The sequence below is a fragment of the Anabrus simplex genome, chromosome 8 (assembly GCF_040414725.1).
Source record: "Anabrus simplex isolate iqAnaSimp1 chromosome 8, ASM4041472v1, whole genome shotgun sequence".
Taxonomy (NCBI): domain Eukaryota; kingdom Metazoa; phylum Arthropoda; class Insecta; order Orthoptera; family Tettigoniidae; genus Anabrus; species Anabrus simplex.
The window spans coordinates 50,157,321-50,172,702 of NC_090272.1; the positions used below are offsets into that span (position 1 = coordinate 50,157,321).

At 41.7% G+C, this 15,382-nt stretch overlaps 1 protein-coding gene across 1 annotated transcript in view; it reads right to left on the minus strand.

Annotated features, from left to right (window-relative positions):
• Nucleotides 1-10,070, minus strand: part of egr (TNF superfamily member 12 eiger) — a 278,627-nt gene extending 268,557 nt beyond the window's left edge. The window contains exon 1 of the mRNA XM_067152207.2: nucleotides 9,169-10,070. Coding sequence (XP_067008308.2) covers nucleotides 9,169-9,561 — 393 coding nt within the window. The 5' untranslated portion in view covers nucleotides 9,562-10,070. The remainder of the gene's footprint in view (nucleotides 1-9,168) is intronic.
• Between the last annotated feature and the right edge of the window lie 5,312 nt (nucleotides 10,071-15,382).

Here is a 15,382-nt window from a genome sequence, read left to right on the forward strand (position 1 = left end):
TACCTGAAGGGAACATACAATCCACTACAAATTCCCGTGCGAAGAATGGGTGCAAATGTTAGTTACATATAAAAATGTACGTAGGGTGACATTTTTTATGTTTAGGGATCATCATCAATAACCACTGATCTGCATTAAGGGCTGTCGTCCAGGTGGTGGACTCCTCCTCAATTGTTAACCTAGTATTTTCTTGAATGGCTGCGAGCTCGCATTCGGGAGATAGTGGGTTCGAATCCCACTGTCGGCAGCCCTGAAAATGGTTTTCCGTGGTTTCAAATATTCTCAGCAGGCAAATGTTGGGACTGTACCTTAATTAAAGGCACGCTCGCTACCCTGTCAATCTTAACACTTTCTCTCACTATCCAATACAAGCCCTCCTGTCATTCTTAAATATCTGACAATATCAGAAATCGAAACCGGACCTTCGAGTATCACAGGTAATAACGTGAAGAGTTACGCTACGGGTGTTAGTGGGGCATAAAGCCAATAACATTATTATTATAATATATTTACATTTTATGGCCTTCATTGAACCACTTTAGCGAATTAAAAAAATTGTTTCCTGTCAGCCTAATACTTCTTACTTCTGCCGGATCTTAATTGCCTTTTAACGAGCGAGTTGGCTGAGCACTTGTGATCACACATCTGTGAGCTTGCATTCGGGAGATAGTGGGTTCGAACCCCACTGTCGGCAGCCCTTAAGAACATTTACAATTGTTTCTCATTTTCACACCAGGAAAAAGCTGGGGCTATACCTTAATTACGACCCCGGGAGCTTCCTTCCCAGTCCTAGTTATTTCCTATCGGAACGTCGCAAAAAAAAAAAAAAAAGAACTGAGTCGGTGCAACTAGTAACACCAGCAAAAAATTGTCAACCGAAGCATCGTGTTGTTTTATTATAAAAACGACCTGTACTACGATCCAGTAGTTTTGCTAGCTGATGCAATAAATACGTTTTCTTTTTAGCTATTTGTTTTACGTCGCACGGACACTGACTTTCACCTGTAGTAAAAACGAGAAACCACGGAAAACCACCTTCAGCGCTGCCAATAATGGGACTCGAAGCCACTGTCCCCCGAATACAAACAAGCACGCTTCACTGTATCTCGATACAAAGTTGATTTCAAGAAGACTCGTTCTTCTATGTGAATGCATCTGTCTCCCAAAACAACAGGGTGAGCTCGACAGGTCGGTACAGAAGGGTACATTCTGTGAAAAAAATTCGAAAGTATTTAAAAGGTTCGTGTTTCTTGGTCAGGTAGGACTTTCCCCAGCACTAAAAAGGATGCTGTCCTTTCTCTTCAAATTGGGAGGGAGGGGTCTTATCTCTACCTGCTTGGCCACAAAGTGGAAACGGACAATAATGCAACTTTCACTCTGTCAGATAACTGTGCACCCTTCATTAACTGGACAGATATTGGCATTATAACGTAGTTTTAGCAAACACACTCTCCCCCTGCTGTGCAAGAATGTTGTTAGAGGGTTGTGTGATACCACCCACTGTTCACGTCATATTTCCGGTCGACCACAAACCTGTTTGACACTTGATGCTTCTAGACTAAAAGGATTCCAATGTTGACTATTGCCGGAAACATCCCAGACACAATAGTGGGTAGTGTTGTTGCTTGGAACATCAGTCCATAGACTTGTTTGATGCAGCGCTCCATGCCACCCTATCCTTTGCTAGCCTACTAGATCCACATCTACTCTGAACTGTTTTTCATATTCATACCTTGGTCAACCCCTACCGTTCTTACCACTTACACTTCATTCCAAAACTAACTGAACAAGTCATGGGTGTCTGAGGATGTATCCCATATTTCTTCTTTCTTCCTTTCTTTCTTAATCCGTTTACCCTCCAAGAATCCCGCCTGAAGGACAGTGTTCTAGAGCGTGATACTTTGGGTCGGGGTATACAACTGAGAAGGAGGACCAATACCTCACCCAGGTGGCCTCACCTGCTTTGCCGAACAGGGTTTTTGGGGGGGGGGGTTGGAAGGGATAGACAAGGAAGAGGGAATGAAACGGCCGTGGCCTTAAGTCAGATACAATCCAGGCATTTGCCTGGAAGAGAAGTGGGAAACCATCGAAAACCACTTGGAGGGTGGCTGAGGTGGGAATCGAACCCCCTCCCCCGCTACTCTGTTGACCTTCGGAGTCTGAGTGGACTCCGTCCCAGCCCTCGTACCACATTTCAAATTTCATGACAGAGCCGGGAATCGAACCACAGAGGCGGCCTAGCCAAACAGTTCTCCTCTTACCAGTTCGATTCCGTATCGGTTCATTCGTGATTCACCGAGGGAGGTGGCCGCGCGTGTTCACGCGCTACATCAATGGAGCTAAGCTTTGCATTAGGAAGTCGTGTGGATTCGAATTCCACCGTCGGCTGTCCTCAGAATGGTTTTTCTGTGGTTTTACTTCCCGGCAAATGCCGGGACAGTTCCTATTCATAGGCCGCTGCTGATTCCTTCCACCTCCTCATCCAATTTCATTTCCCATCATTCATTTCATCTTCATTAGCTCCTTAACTGAGGTAGGCGTCAGGAAGGGCATTCGGCCGTAAGAATACGTAATCAAAATTTATCTCGCCTTACCCCCGACCCCTTACACAAAACCGGAATTAAGGGTAGGCATACATTTCAACACAGTCCCCGAGCTAATGGAATGAACCATTTAAGGTTAAAATCTCCGACCCAGCTGAGAATCGAACCCGGGCCCCTCTGGACGGAAGAGCGCTTCGCTAACCATTCAATCAAGGAACCGGACTCTTCATTCGTGATTCGATCAATCCATCTTACCCTCAGCATTCTTCTGTAACACCACAAAACTCGGTCATAGATAACCAAACCAAACCAAACCAAACCAAACCCCATGGCCTGCAGATTACGAGGTGTCGTGTGGTCAGCACAACGAATCCTCTCGGCAGTTGTTCTTGGCTTTCTAGACCGGGGCCGCTATTTCACCGTCAGATAGCTCTTCAATTCTAATCACAAAGCTTGGAAAGTGATGTCATTTAGGGGCTGCGGTAAAGGTGTGCTCGGTCCACCCGGAAGGATGTGGGTTCGATTTCTACTTCTGCTCTAGAAGTTCACTCAGTTTACAACAAAGATCAGTGCGCTACCAGGTTGGTTGTTGGGGTAAAGGCGACCGGGAATTTCCTAACAAATCAGAACTGACACTTCATTGAATTTTAATTCTGCGAGGCTTGTCCTGAAGCATTACCGTTACCCTTCGGTCTCTCTGTAGGCTACTTCAGTTTCTGCGTAACCCTCGAATCAGCTTGTATACGAATAAAGTGTTTGATGCTCAGTAAAATACATCCACAAATGTAGCTCAAGGGTCGTTAAGAACCTTACAGTCCATAGCGGAATTTATAGTCGAAGCGAGCTTTTACGTGCCTGCTGATATTGTGATTGCGGTCACCAGACCGAACGGTAAGGATGTCACTTTCCATTTCAAAAACCTCCATGCGTACGTTGGTGAGAAACCGCTGAAAATCTCACTCGACTACCACGCACCCTAAGACGTGTTTACAAAATATATCTATGATGAAATGAAATGGCGTAACTTATGGCTTTTACTAGTTCCGGAAGTGTCCGAGGACAACCTATGAAAAATACACTCTATTATAAGTATTTTGAACTCCAGATTATTAAACTCTCGCAGTATTAATTTTCCTTCCAAATACAATTTCGTTATCTACATACAATCGAAACAAAATTCAGTTTGCATTTATTGAGAGAGAGAGTCGAGGGCTATGAACAAGAAGTAGCTATTAAGACAGGGATGAGGCGGGGTTGTAGCTTGTCACCCCTCGTTGTAATGTTTATGAACGAATTTAAAAAGGAATTTGGAACAAAAATCACAGTTCAAGGAGAGGTAATCAAATTTGCCGGTGATATTGTTGTTGTTATCTGAGTTTACAGAAGATCTGGGGAAATTTCTGAGTGGCATGGACTCAAACTTGGAGAGGTGCAAGATAAAAATAAATCTTGGGTGGTATGATAACTAATGACGGCAGAAATAGATAGGACATAAAATACAGACTAGGACAACCATGGAAGATATTTCGTCAGAAAACAGTTTAGATATGCATATAAGTCTATTTTTGAAGACTTGTGTGTGAGGAGCGTGAAATTGCACGCAAAAGAAACCAGGACGTCCGCCTCTGTGGTGTAGTAGTTACTGTGATTAGCTGCCACCCCCGGAGGCCTGGGTTCGATTCCCGGCTTTGCCACGAAACTTGAAAAGTGGTACGAGGGGTGGAACGGGGTCCACTCAGCTTCGGGAGGTCAACTGAGTAGAGGTGGGTTCTATTCCCACCTCAGCCATCCTGGAAGTGGCTCTCCGTGGTTTCTCACTTCTCCTCGAGGCAAATGCCGGGATGATACCTAACTTAAGGCCATGGCCGTTTTTTTTCCTCTTCCAATCTTCCCATCCCCCGCAAGGCCCCTGTTCAGCAGAGCAGTTGTATCCCCCGACCCACAGTCTGAAGCTCCAGGACACTGCCCTTGTGGTGGTAAAGGTGGGATCTCTCGCTGAATCCGAGGGAAAAAACCAACCCTGGTGGGTAAAACAGATTAAGAAGAAGAAGAAAAAACCAGGACAACAAGTAATGCAGAAAGAAAGAACATAGAAGCTTTTGCAACTACTGCAGAATTCTAAAGGTGGGAGTATGGTTCCACTGTATGGGATCCTTACCGTGATCACTCGATTCGAGAATTGAGAAGATCCAAAGCGAAAGAGGACGACTTGTTCTGGGTGATTTCCGACAAACGAGTAGTGTTACGAAAATGTTGCTAACTTTGGGCTGGGAAGACTTGGGAGTAAGGAGATGAAATACTTGACTAGGTTGCATGTTCTGAGCTGTCAGTGAAGAGGTAGCTTGGAATGACGTTAGCAGTGTAGGTTTTAAACGTAGGAAGATCATAATTTGAAGATAAAGGTGGAAGACAAGAGGACAAATTGGGGCATATATTCTTTATAGGAAATAAATTAGAGATCGGAATAATTCAACAAGGGAGCACCTGTGCACCTAAGCGACAGCCCTAAATACATATTAGTAGTGACTGACCTATTGATTGATTGATTGATTGATTGATTGATTGATTGATTGGATCACAAATGAAGTAGTCAAACGAGGTAGAGAGAGAGAGAGAGAACGATTTGGCGATGTTTGACAGGAAAGAAAGAAGAAGAAGACAGTTGGTGACACGAGCACTGTTTAGTTAGTTTTTGACAAACGTGTAGCTGATAAGAAACAGTAGGCACAAATGTGACAAACAGACAAGATGAGATGTAAGATGTAGTACTTACGGAGAAATTAAAAATTTAGCACTGGATAAGATCAAGTAAATACATTTACGTTACGAAATTACCGTCACAAAGTGTGTGTAACCTAGCAACCGTGCAGGCTGCGATGTAAGGTAGGGACGGATGGCCAGACAGTGTTACCTAGCAACCGTGCAGACTATGTCTTATGGCTGGCTGTCATCTGATATTACCAGCTGTTGATGGTTGGCCGTGACAGAGAAACATATTTATGACCATTTGATTTTCGAAAAGGGAAAAATGGTAGGTACAACTTTGTTGCCATTTCTTTTATGTCCCATCGGCACAAGCACGTCTCATTGAGACGATGGGGCAGGACTGGGAAAGAAGCGGTAGTGGACTAAAGCATTTACCTAGTATGAAAATGATAAACCACGGAAAATCATCTTCAGGGCTGCCGACAGTGGGGTTCAAACCCACTATCTTCTTACTGCGCCAACTTTTTCGGTATATATATATTTTTTTTTTTGCTATTTGCTTTACGTCGCACCGACACAGATATGTCTTATGGCGACGATGGGATAGGAAAGGCCTAGGAATGGGAAGGAATCGTCCGTGGCCTTAATTAAGATACAGTCCCAGCATTTGCCTAGTGTGAAAATGGGAAACCACGGAAAACCATCTTCAGGGCTGCCGACAGTGGGGTTCGAACCCACTATCTCTCGTATGCAAGCTCACAGCCTCGCACCCCTAATCGCACGACCAACTCGCCTGGTTTTCTCGGTAGACTATGGACTGATGACCCAAAGAACACAATACAGTTTCAGAGTTTAAAGTACTTTCTCGACTTTAACAAAGGTAACTTAACACTCGCGTTGTTTCTCACTGTTACGTGGTATAATATTAAAACCGCTTTATAAAATCCATATTCAGTAGCAGTCAAGGTATTTATGAAGCAGTATATCATTTCTTTTAACTGCTCAAGGGATTGGCAAGGAAGATGATGTTTAATAACCAACTCTGTGCGTTCATTAGGGACTGCTCTACAATTACCGCAGCTCGCTCTGTGCAAGAGTGGCATATCGACCGTGTCACTTTACCTCGTGGCACATTCTACATGCTCGAAAGCGACCATAATTTTAACAAAATACACTTCTCCTTTCTCACAGTTACCTGAGATCGGCACTTATGTATGTGGATTAAGCGCCTGGATGCCCCACCTGACATCACCCCTATACGGACGGATATATTCACTGTTGTGTGTTTCTGTGATAGTTTGTTATTATAGGAAAATAAAGATGTGTTTTAAGACTATCATAAACTAGCTCCCGCACTTTAGAAATCCTTGGGCCGGCTGGGATTCGAACGAGAATCTCTGAAACGAAGGCCACTAAGCTAACATTTCAACCAAGGGGCTGGACAACACAATACTCCCTAAATACGTAACTATTATTTAACGTTCTCAACTTCGCTATCATATTGACTGGGCTTTTGCGGATTTTAATTTTAACTTCCATTGACAGATAGGCATACACACACATACATACATCTTCATTATGCACTGTTATGCTTTTCAGCGTTCAGTCTGCAAATCTCTGTGAAATAACTAAACGTCTCCACAATCATCTAATTGCAAATAACTCTATGGTCTCGTTTAGTTCAAATCTTCTTATTATCAAATCATCAAAAAAATCTTAGAGTAACAATCGTCGGCTTGGTCTCCTTCTACTTCTCTTACCTCCATGGCTGAGTCCATTATTCTTGTCGGTAACCTATCCTGCTCCACTCGCCCCAAACGACCTAACCACCGAAGATCGTTTATATGCTCATCCACTGAGTTCATCCCTAAATTGGCGTTATTACCTGAATCCAAGTAGCCTCCTGCCATTGTTTCTTCCTGTTTGTACCAGTAATCTACCTCGTTGCCTCTCTGTCTGTTACCTCCAAGTTATGAATAAGATATCCTGAGTTCACACAGCTTTCACTCCCTTATAGTAAAGACGGTCAGAAAATAGACCGATATAAATATACAGTGGTGTGCCTATAGTCTGATACTTCGTCAGTTCGACACAACAAGCCCCTATCACGTGATATTTTCATTGTCAGAAAGTTCTAAAAACTTTAAAAGCGAAAAAAAATTAACGATTTTACTTTTCAGAAATTAATGGTGGTTACCTATAAATTGCTGTTCTTTGAATAACCTTTTTCTTCTTGTAGTATGCACTCTTAGCAGTACACAGTATCGTTCACGTTATTTTTAATATATTAACCGCTATCATTGAAATAACTCTGCTTTTTCATTGAACATCAAGTAATCCGATAAGTCTCTATAATCGGACAATACCCGGTCCCATATTTGTTTATTTAGACTCCTAATCCCAATTACAGTAGCAATTGTTTACATGTGTAGATTTGTCAACGAGTTTCAGATTAGTGTAATAACCTAATATCTAAACTATGCTAATATTATATTTAAAATGAGACAGAAACAGTATTTCATATCTAATCTAATTCAATCTTTACAAAAAATAGTAAAATGAAAAATAAAAAACGTAAATTCGTATCGAAACTATTATTATTCGTGCTAGTTCTGACACTCATGATTATATTTATGGCATAGGGTGTACAAGGTTTGAAAAATACTACATGTTGTGGTTCAAGTCACCATTTCAAGTTATTTCGAGAGTTTTCACGGAGATGGTGAATTGTTTTAGAAACAGGCCTAGAGGTGCACAGAAGTCTATAAAGAATTATTTTTCTGAACTACACATTTGTGGAGTGGGGAATTTTAGTGAGCGGTTGTTCTGACTTTTTTTAAATTATGAAAATTGTGCATTTATTAAATTGGGGGACGTTAAATCTCAAGAGGCATAAAAGGTCAGGCTTGTCATTATTATTATTATTATTATTATTATTATTATTATTATTATTATTATTATTATTATTATTATTTAATGTCCTTATGAATGGTGAAGTTAGGACTCCTGGCCGTCTCTTACACTTAACCATAATATAAAAAATATGATCATGATATGTTATGAACAAAAAATGCAAACTTAACTAAGGTAATGATCCCATTAGAAATGCAACTTAATTCATTTCACTACTGTAAGTATATCTATATAATCTAACTTAAAACGTAGAGAGACCTTACTATACTCTTGTGCGACAGCTGACTTCTTCCTTATAGAATACTGTTGATCGCAATTGCGAACTCACTGCATTAGCTTTTCTGCACCTAGATTCCAAGTTTCTTTAGTATAGAGTCTACTCCCTTCCTGGGAGAATACCCATGTTAAATACAAGAAATCGTCTACCTATTCCAGTGTTGTATTCTCGACTTGACATTTAGTTCCTTAAGGCAGGGATGGCAAATCTTTACCAACTAGCGTGTCAAGTAAGGTCTTACGTTGTACTTTTTACTGACTAGGGTGCCATCGGTTATTTTCCTTTAAAATCATCATGAAACCCCTAATCTGACTTCGTTGCATTCGACTGAATGTTTCATAATTTTATTTTGCAAACATCACACATTAAAAAAAAACAGGTTTGCTTTAATCTAGAAAAATTTGTAAAAAAAAAAAAAAAAAAAACATAGAATTATTTGACACACACTTCTTTATTAAAGTGTAATATTAAGATACCGTATGCTGCTAGTTTTCCAACGCATTTATTACATATTAAAAATAATAAATTATGTTAGTATGCATGTGTGAGGTACCACAGAAGTCGTGTTCGCGTGTCATAGGTTCCCCATCCCTGTCCTAAGGTTTCTTCCCTGCTGACATCATGTAAGTCTTGAAAATTAACTATTATCATTACTCAGACACAAAGACAATGTTTACTTCAATATCATGGGTTCCAAATCTGGTTTTTTTTTTAATATATGGTACTCACCGCTTCTTCGAAGGCTCTGAGTTCGTTGAAGAGGTCCTGTTCTTGTACCCGGTGTTTGAGGGTGTCTACATCCCTCCGCAGTGCCGCTAGACTAGACTGTAGGTGTGCGACCTCCCGCTGGTGGTAGAGTTCCAAACAGGTGATGGTTATGGCCAGGGAGGCCCCCACCAGCACCAACAACAGCACAGAGAGAGCTCCAAGCTGACCTCCGGTCACCCGGCGCCTTCTTTGACATAGCCCCTGTTCAGTGCTACTCTCATCACAACCGCCAGACGCGAATGTCAAAAATGCTCTTGCTTCATCCTCACCACCGTTAGATTTTATCTTACTTGTCAATAATTCCTGGTCCCCAGTCTTATTCGCACCGGATTTTCCCAACAATGCGCTCGTCATTGTTCTGATTTTATTTCGCAGATATTTACGAAATATAATACGATTTCTCTAAGATTATATTTTGCGGAAGCGCAAAATTACCACACGCAAGTTTATAATAAATTAAGTCACAAAATAAGAAAGTATAAAAATGTTCTTTAAATTGTTCAAAAATATCTTTAAATTGAAAACAAATTATTGCTCTCGCTTCGTATTACAAGGGGCATATATAATGGAAAATTTGGTCACACGAAGAAGTCCGCTGTTTTCCTTCACTTCTCAAGAAACCGCTGGAGGCAAACCACGTGTATCGTTAGAAATCACCGGTGTTGTTAATATTCTAACTAGCATTTTAAGTAACTTCGTTTAATTTTATTTCTATTGATTGTCTTTAAGTACTGTAAACAGAATATTCTACTACTCGTTTGAAGTAGCGAAAGTGTTCGCGGTTTGGCCTCACTTGACGAAAGTCCCGCTGTGATCTGTCTGTGTGTATGAGCTCCGTGGAAAGAAGCCTCACTAGAAGACCTCTGAACGTTAACTAAGCGCTCCCAGCAGCGATCGTGTTCTGTTATTTGTAATCTTGTTAGCTCCACCGTTGGCCGCGTGGCGCGCTCTGCGGGCGGATTCCTTACATCTTTTATGTTGGTTCAGTCCCCCTTTTCTTTCTAAAGCGTTAATCACACTCGCACTTTTAGCCTCGCACAGTACACGGGATGGATGAGTCAATCCCTCTACAATTTATATTACGTCAGTTTTGAACATCCGCCCTATTGTTTTTGCAGTAAACAGCAACCTTTTTAAGTCATGTTACAGAGGTACTGCGCGATCTTTTATTTTGATTTTGTTTGTTATTGTTTTCAGGTTCTTTATTCGATACTATGTGTTGTTTATATTCCCACTGCTAGGAAATATCTATGGGATACTGTTAAAATTCAGTCAAATATGAACACCTTCTTCCCCTTCTTCTGCTTCTTCTGCTCCTTATCATTTATACCTCCGTGGCTGACTGGTCAACGTATTGCTCTTCCTGCTTCAGAGTCGCGGGTTCATTTCCCGACCGTATCGTAGGACTTTAATCGTCAATGATTAATTTCCTCAGCTCGTGTTGTGGATGTTTATGTTGTCCCGAACATTTCTGTAACTCACAAAAACTCACACTATCCTCCACTAAAAAGTACGTCATTTTCATTGTTTGTTTTTTTACACGAACAGAGAAGACACCGCGCACCTTCGTCGCACCATACTAGAGTATTCTTTTTGCTCTTTTTATTCCTCTTATTATTATGATGATGATTATTATTATTATTATCATTATTTTATTATTATTATTTTCACCTTTAGGATCTTCTATGGGTCCACCTCTGTGATGTAATGGTTAGTGTGATTAGCTGCCACCCTCGGAGGCTCGGGTTCGATTCCCGGCTTTGCCACGAAATTTGAAAAGTGGTACGAGAGCTGGAATGGGGTCCACTCAGCCTAGGGAGGTCAACTGAGTAGAGGTGGGTTCGATTCCCACCTCAGCCATCCTGGAAGTGGTTTTCCGTGGTTTCCCACTTCTCCTCAAGGCAAACGCCGGGATGGTACCTAACTTAAAGCCACGGTCGCTTCCTTCCCTTTTCCTTGTCTATCAGTTAAAATCTTCCCATCCCCCCACAAGGCCCCAGTTCAGCATAGCACGTGAGGCCGCCTGGGTGAGGTACTGGCCATCCTCCCCAGTTGTATCCCCCGACTGAAAGTCTGAAGCTCCAGGACACTGCCCTTGAGGCAGTAGAGGTGGGATCCCTCGCTGAGTCCAAGGGAAAAACCTACTCTGGAGGGTAAACTGATAAAGAAGAAGTAGTAGAAGAAGAAGAAGAAGAAGAAGAAGAAGAAGCAGAAGAAGAAGAAGAAGAAGAATGGTCTTCTATGGACTACATGCCAATTTCAACGCTCCATCCTTTCTTCTTCCTTCTTCTTCCATCAATACTCCTTCATCTCCTCACTATGTCTCCTCTTCCTCTTCTCGGACCATTTTGAGCCTGTTTTCTTCCCCTTCCGACTTTCGAATCCTTCCATTTTTTTCAGTTATGTGCTAAAAATCTCTCTCTTGGTTCTTTTTTCTATATTGTTCTTTCCAAAATTTTCTTATCTTCATGAGTCGAAGTTGTTGTTGACTTCTTGTTGCAAAGGTATTTGAAGATCTGTCTGGTTAAACGTTCTGCATAAATGTCCAACAAATATCAATCGCACCTTTTGCATTGTTTCTATTTTGTTTTCTACGTTTCGATGTATCTCATCATTACTTTTTGATTTCCAGAATTCTGTAGTTCTTAGCGGACCGAGTATTTTCTACTTTTTTGATTCGCTGTGCCCAACTGTGGAGGGCGTTTGAACTTATTTTGCACAATGTTTCTTCTTCTTTTCTTCGCAATATCTCTTCATTTTTTCACTGTATTCCTTTCTGCATGTTTCTGTCCAGCCTGTATTTTTTCTTATTGGTTTCTCTGCAAATTTATGTTTGTTTACTAAGCATCTATATTTCATTCTATCTTGAATGGTTTCGTCCTCAATACCCATTTCTTGTAGATCTTCATGAATTTCTGCTAACCAATTGTTGCAGATTTTCAGGGTTAGAGGTAGATTTAGAATTTTCTTTGTCAGCCTGTTGTTATCCATTCTGTGTAGGTGTCCGTAGAATTTTAGTCGTCTCTTTCTGATGGTATCTGTGATCTTTTCTCTGAATTGAAAACTTTCGTGTGGTTTCTTTTTCATCCAAATTCCATTTTCGAACTTTGGTCGTAGGATTTTTCTGAGAATTTTCCTCTCTTGTTTCTCAGTGCTTTTCATTTGTGACCTGCCGCCAATGATCAGTGTTTCAGATGCATAAAGTGCCTCTGGTTTGATGACTGTATTGTAGTGCCGTAATTTTGCATTTTTTGGTATACATCTTTTGTTGTATCTGTTCCATGTGATTTTGTAAGCCCTTTGCAGTTTAGCAGTTCTTTCTTTGTTAGCTTCCTGATTTAACCCTGCTGGCTGAATAATTTCACCTAGATACTTGAATTTGTCTACTTGGGAAATTATTCCACATTTGGTGATTAATGGTTGATTATCGACTCTTGATTTAGTTCCTTCCATAAACTGCGTCTTTTCAAATTAAATTTGAAGTCCGGTTTTTGCGGCTATTTCATGCAATTTTTCTATGGAGTGGATTGCTTCTTGTCTGTTGTTCGAAAGGATCGCAAGGCCATCTGCGAAAGCTAAGCAATCAAGGTGAATTTTGTCTTTAAGAAGTCTACCAATGTTTATACCTTTAGTTTCTTTTATCCATTCACGAATCACTTTATTTATTTATTTGTTTATTATTATTATTATTATTATTATTATTATTATTATTATTATTATTATTATTATTATTATTATTATTATTATTGCCAGGCTGAGTGGCTCAGACGTTTGAGGCGCTGGCTTCCTGACCCCAGCTTCGTAGTTCCGATCCTGCCTCAGTCCGGTGGCATTTGAAGGTGCTCAAATACGTCAGCCTCTTGTCGGTAATTTACTGGCACGTAAAAGAACTCCGGCGGGAAATAATTCCGGCTCATGGCGTCTCCGAAAACCGTCAAAGGTAGTTAGTGCGGGGTGAAAATAATAACATTTATTATTGTTTATATTATTATTATTATTATGTTCTCCTCTGTGGTGTAGTGGTTTGCATGACTGGCTGCCACCCCAGGAGGCCCGCGTTCGATTCCCGGCTCTACCACGAAATTTGAAAAGTGGTACGAGGGCTGGAACGGGGTCCACTCAGACTCGGGAGGTCAGCTGAGTAGAGGTGGGTTCAATTTCAACCTCAGCCCTCCTCGAAGTAGTTTTCCGTGGTTTCCCACTTATCCTCCTGGCAAACGCAGTGATGGTACCTAACCTAAGGCCATGGCCGCTTCCTTCCCTCTTCCTTGCCTGTCCCTTCCAATCTTTCCATCCCACCACAAGGCCCCTGTTCAGTATAGCAGGTGGGGCCGCCTGGGCGGGGTACTGGTCCTTCTTCCCAGTTTTATCCCCCGACCCAAAGTCTCACGCTCCAGGACACTGCCCTTGAGGCGGTAGAGGTGGAATCCCTCGCTTAGTCCGAGGGAAAAGCCGACCCTGGAGGGTAAACAGATTAAGAAAGAAAGAAAGGAGGAAAGAAAGAAAAAATAAAGAGAGATTATTATTATTATTATTATTAATATTATTCCGTTCCCTATCTGAGGTCAGCATTTTTGTCCTCATCCTCAGCGTCCTGGATTCGATCGCTTGCTGAATCGAGGAATTTTAATCGTAAATGTGATGATAATAACGTAAGGCCTCCGTAGATTTGCCGGTCTGTAGGCGATCTGCACGTCTGCAAGGATGGGGCCCTTCTTAGGTTGAATTATAATGCTAAAGACGGCACAAATATCCAGCCTCGAAGCAAGAAGAGTTAATCAATAATCCTCTATGAATGGGAGTGGTAGAGCAACACCCATGGTATTCCCTGCCTGTCGTAAAATGCTACTAAAAGGCGCCGCATGGGCTCTGAACTTGAGAGGGTGGTTTGGCGACCACGGGGCCCTAAGATGATTCCTGGCATTGCTTCCACTTAATTGTGCCAGACTCCTCACTTTCATCTGTCCTTCCGACCTCCCTTGGTCCACTCTTGTTCTTCTCCGACCCCGACGGTATTACGTATGGGGGTCTGGGAAGTCTTTCATAGGTCGTGTCTTGATTTCCCCAATACTTTCATTTTTTCGAAGTGTTGGACCCCTTCCATTTTTTCCTTTGATTAGTATTAATATAGAATTGTTGTTATCTGTACTTCCTCTTAAAACAATAATCACCACCAACAATTTTTTATCAATGAAGGTAAAAATACCCAGACCCCGTTTCAATTCCCGGCTCTGCCACGAGATTTTAAAAGTGGTACGAGAACTGCAACGGGGTCTGCTCAGCCTCGGGAAGTCAACTGAGCAGAGTGGGTTCGATTCCCAAGTCAGCCATCGTCGAAGTGGTTTCCCACTTGTCATCCAGGCAAATACCGCTTCCTTCCCTTTTCCTTCCCATCCGCCCACAACGTCCCTATTCAGCACAGCAGGTGAAGCCGTCTGGATGTCTCACGCTCCAGGACAATGCCCTTGAGGCGGTAGAGTTGGGCACCCTCGCTGAGTCCGAGAGAAAAACAACCCCTTTTTGGGTAAACGGATTAAGAAAGAAAGAAAGAAAGAGTTTGGAAAAAGCGATAAAATGAAAAACCAACGGGACGGTCGGGAAAACACAAAATAACGGGGCGTGTGTTCATCCTGTATACTCTGCCACATTTCTTTTTCAAGGATAGATGAGGTATTTTGTCGTACTGTAAAGAGATGTGTTTCTTCGTCTTTTCTGAAATAGGCCTATTGAAAAGCATAACTTGTAAGTTAAATTGAAGCATGCTACAATATTTTCAAATATCCATGTTGTTACCTAACACCGGTAAAATGTTTGGCAGATTTTGATACTAGACCATCTGAATATCAAAACAAAATTCTACAGTAATCAATAAAGCCTTCATACGACAGTACTGAAGAAGGTTTACTTAGTAAACCACTAACACTATTCATAGTAATTCAGTGGACCCTAAGGAACTCATTACACGCGTTCAACCCTGAATAGCGTCCGGCTTCATGGCTAAATGGTTAGCGTGCTGGCCTTACGTCACAAGTGTCCCGGCAGGGTCGGGAATTTTAAACATAACTGGTTAATTCCGCTGGCAAGGGGGCTCGGTGTATGCATCGCCTTCATCATCATTTTATCCTCATCACGACGCGCAGGACATCTACGGGCGTCATATTCAAAGACCTGCATC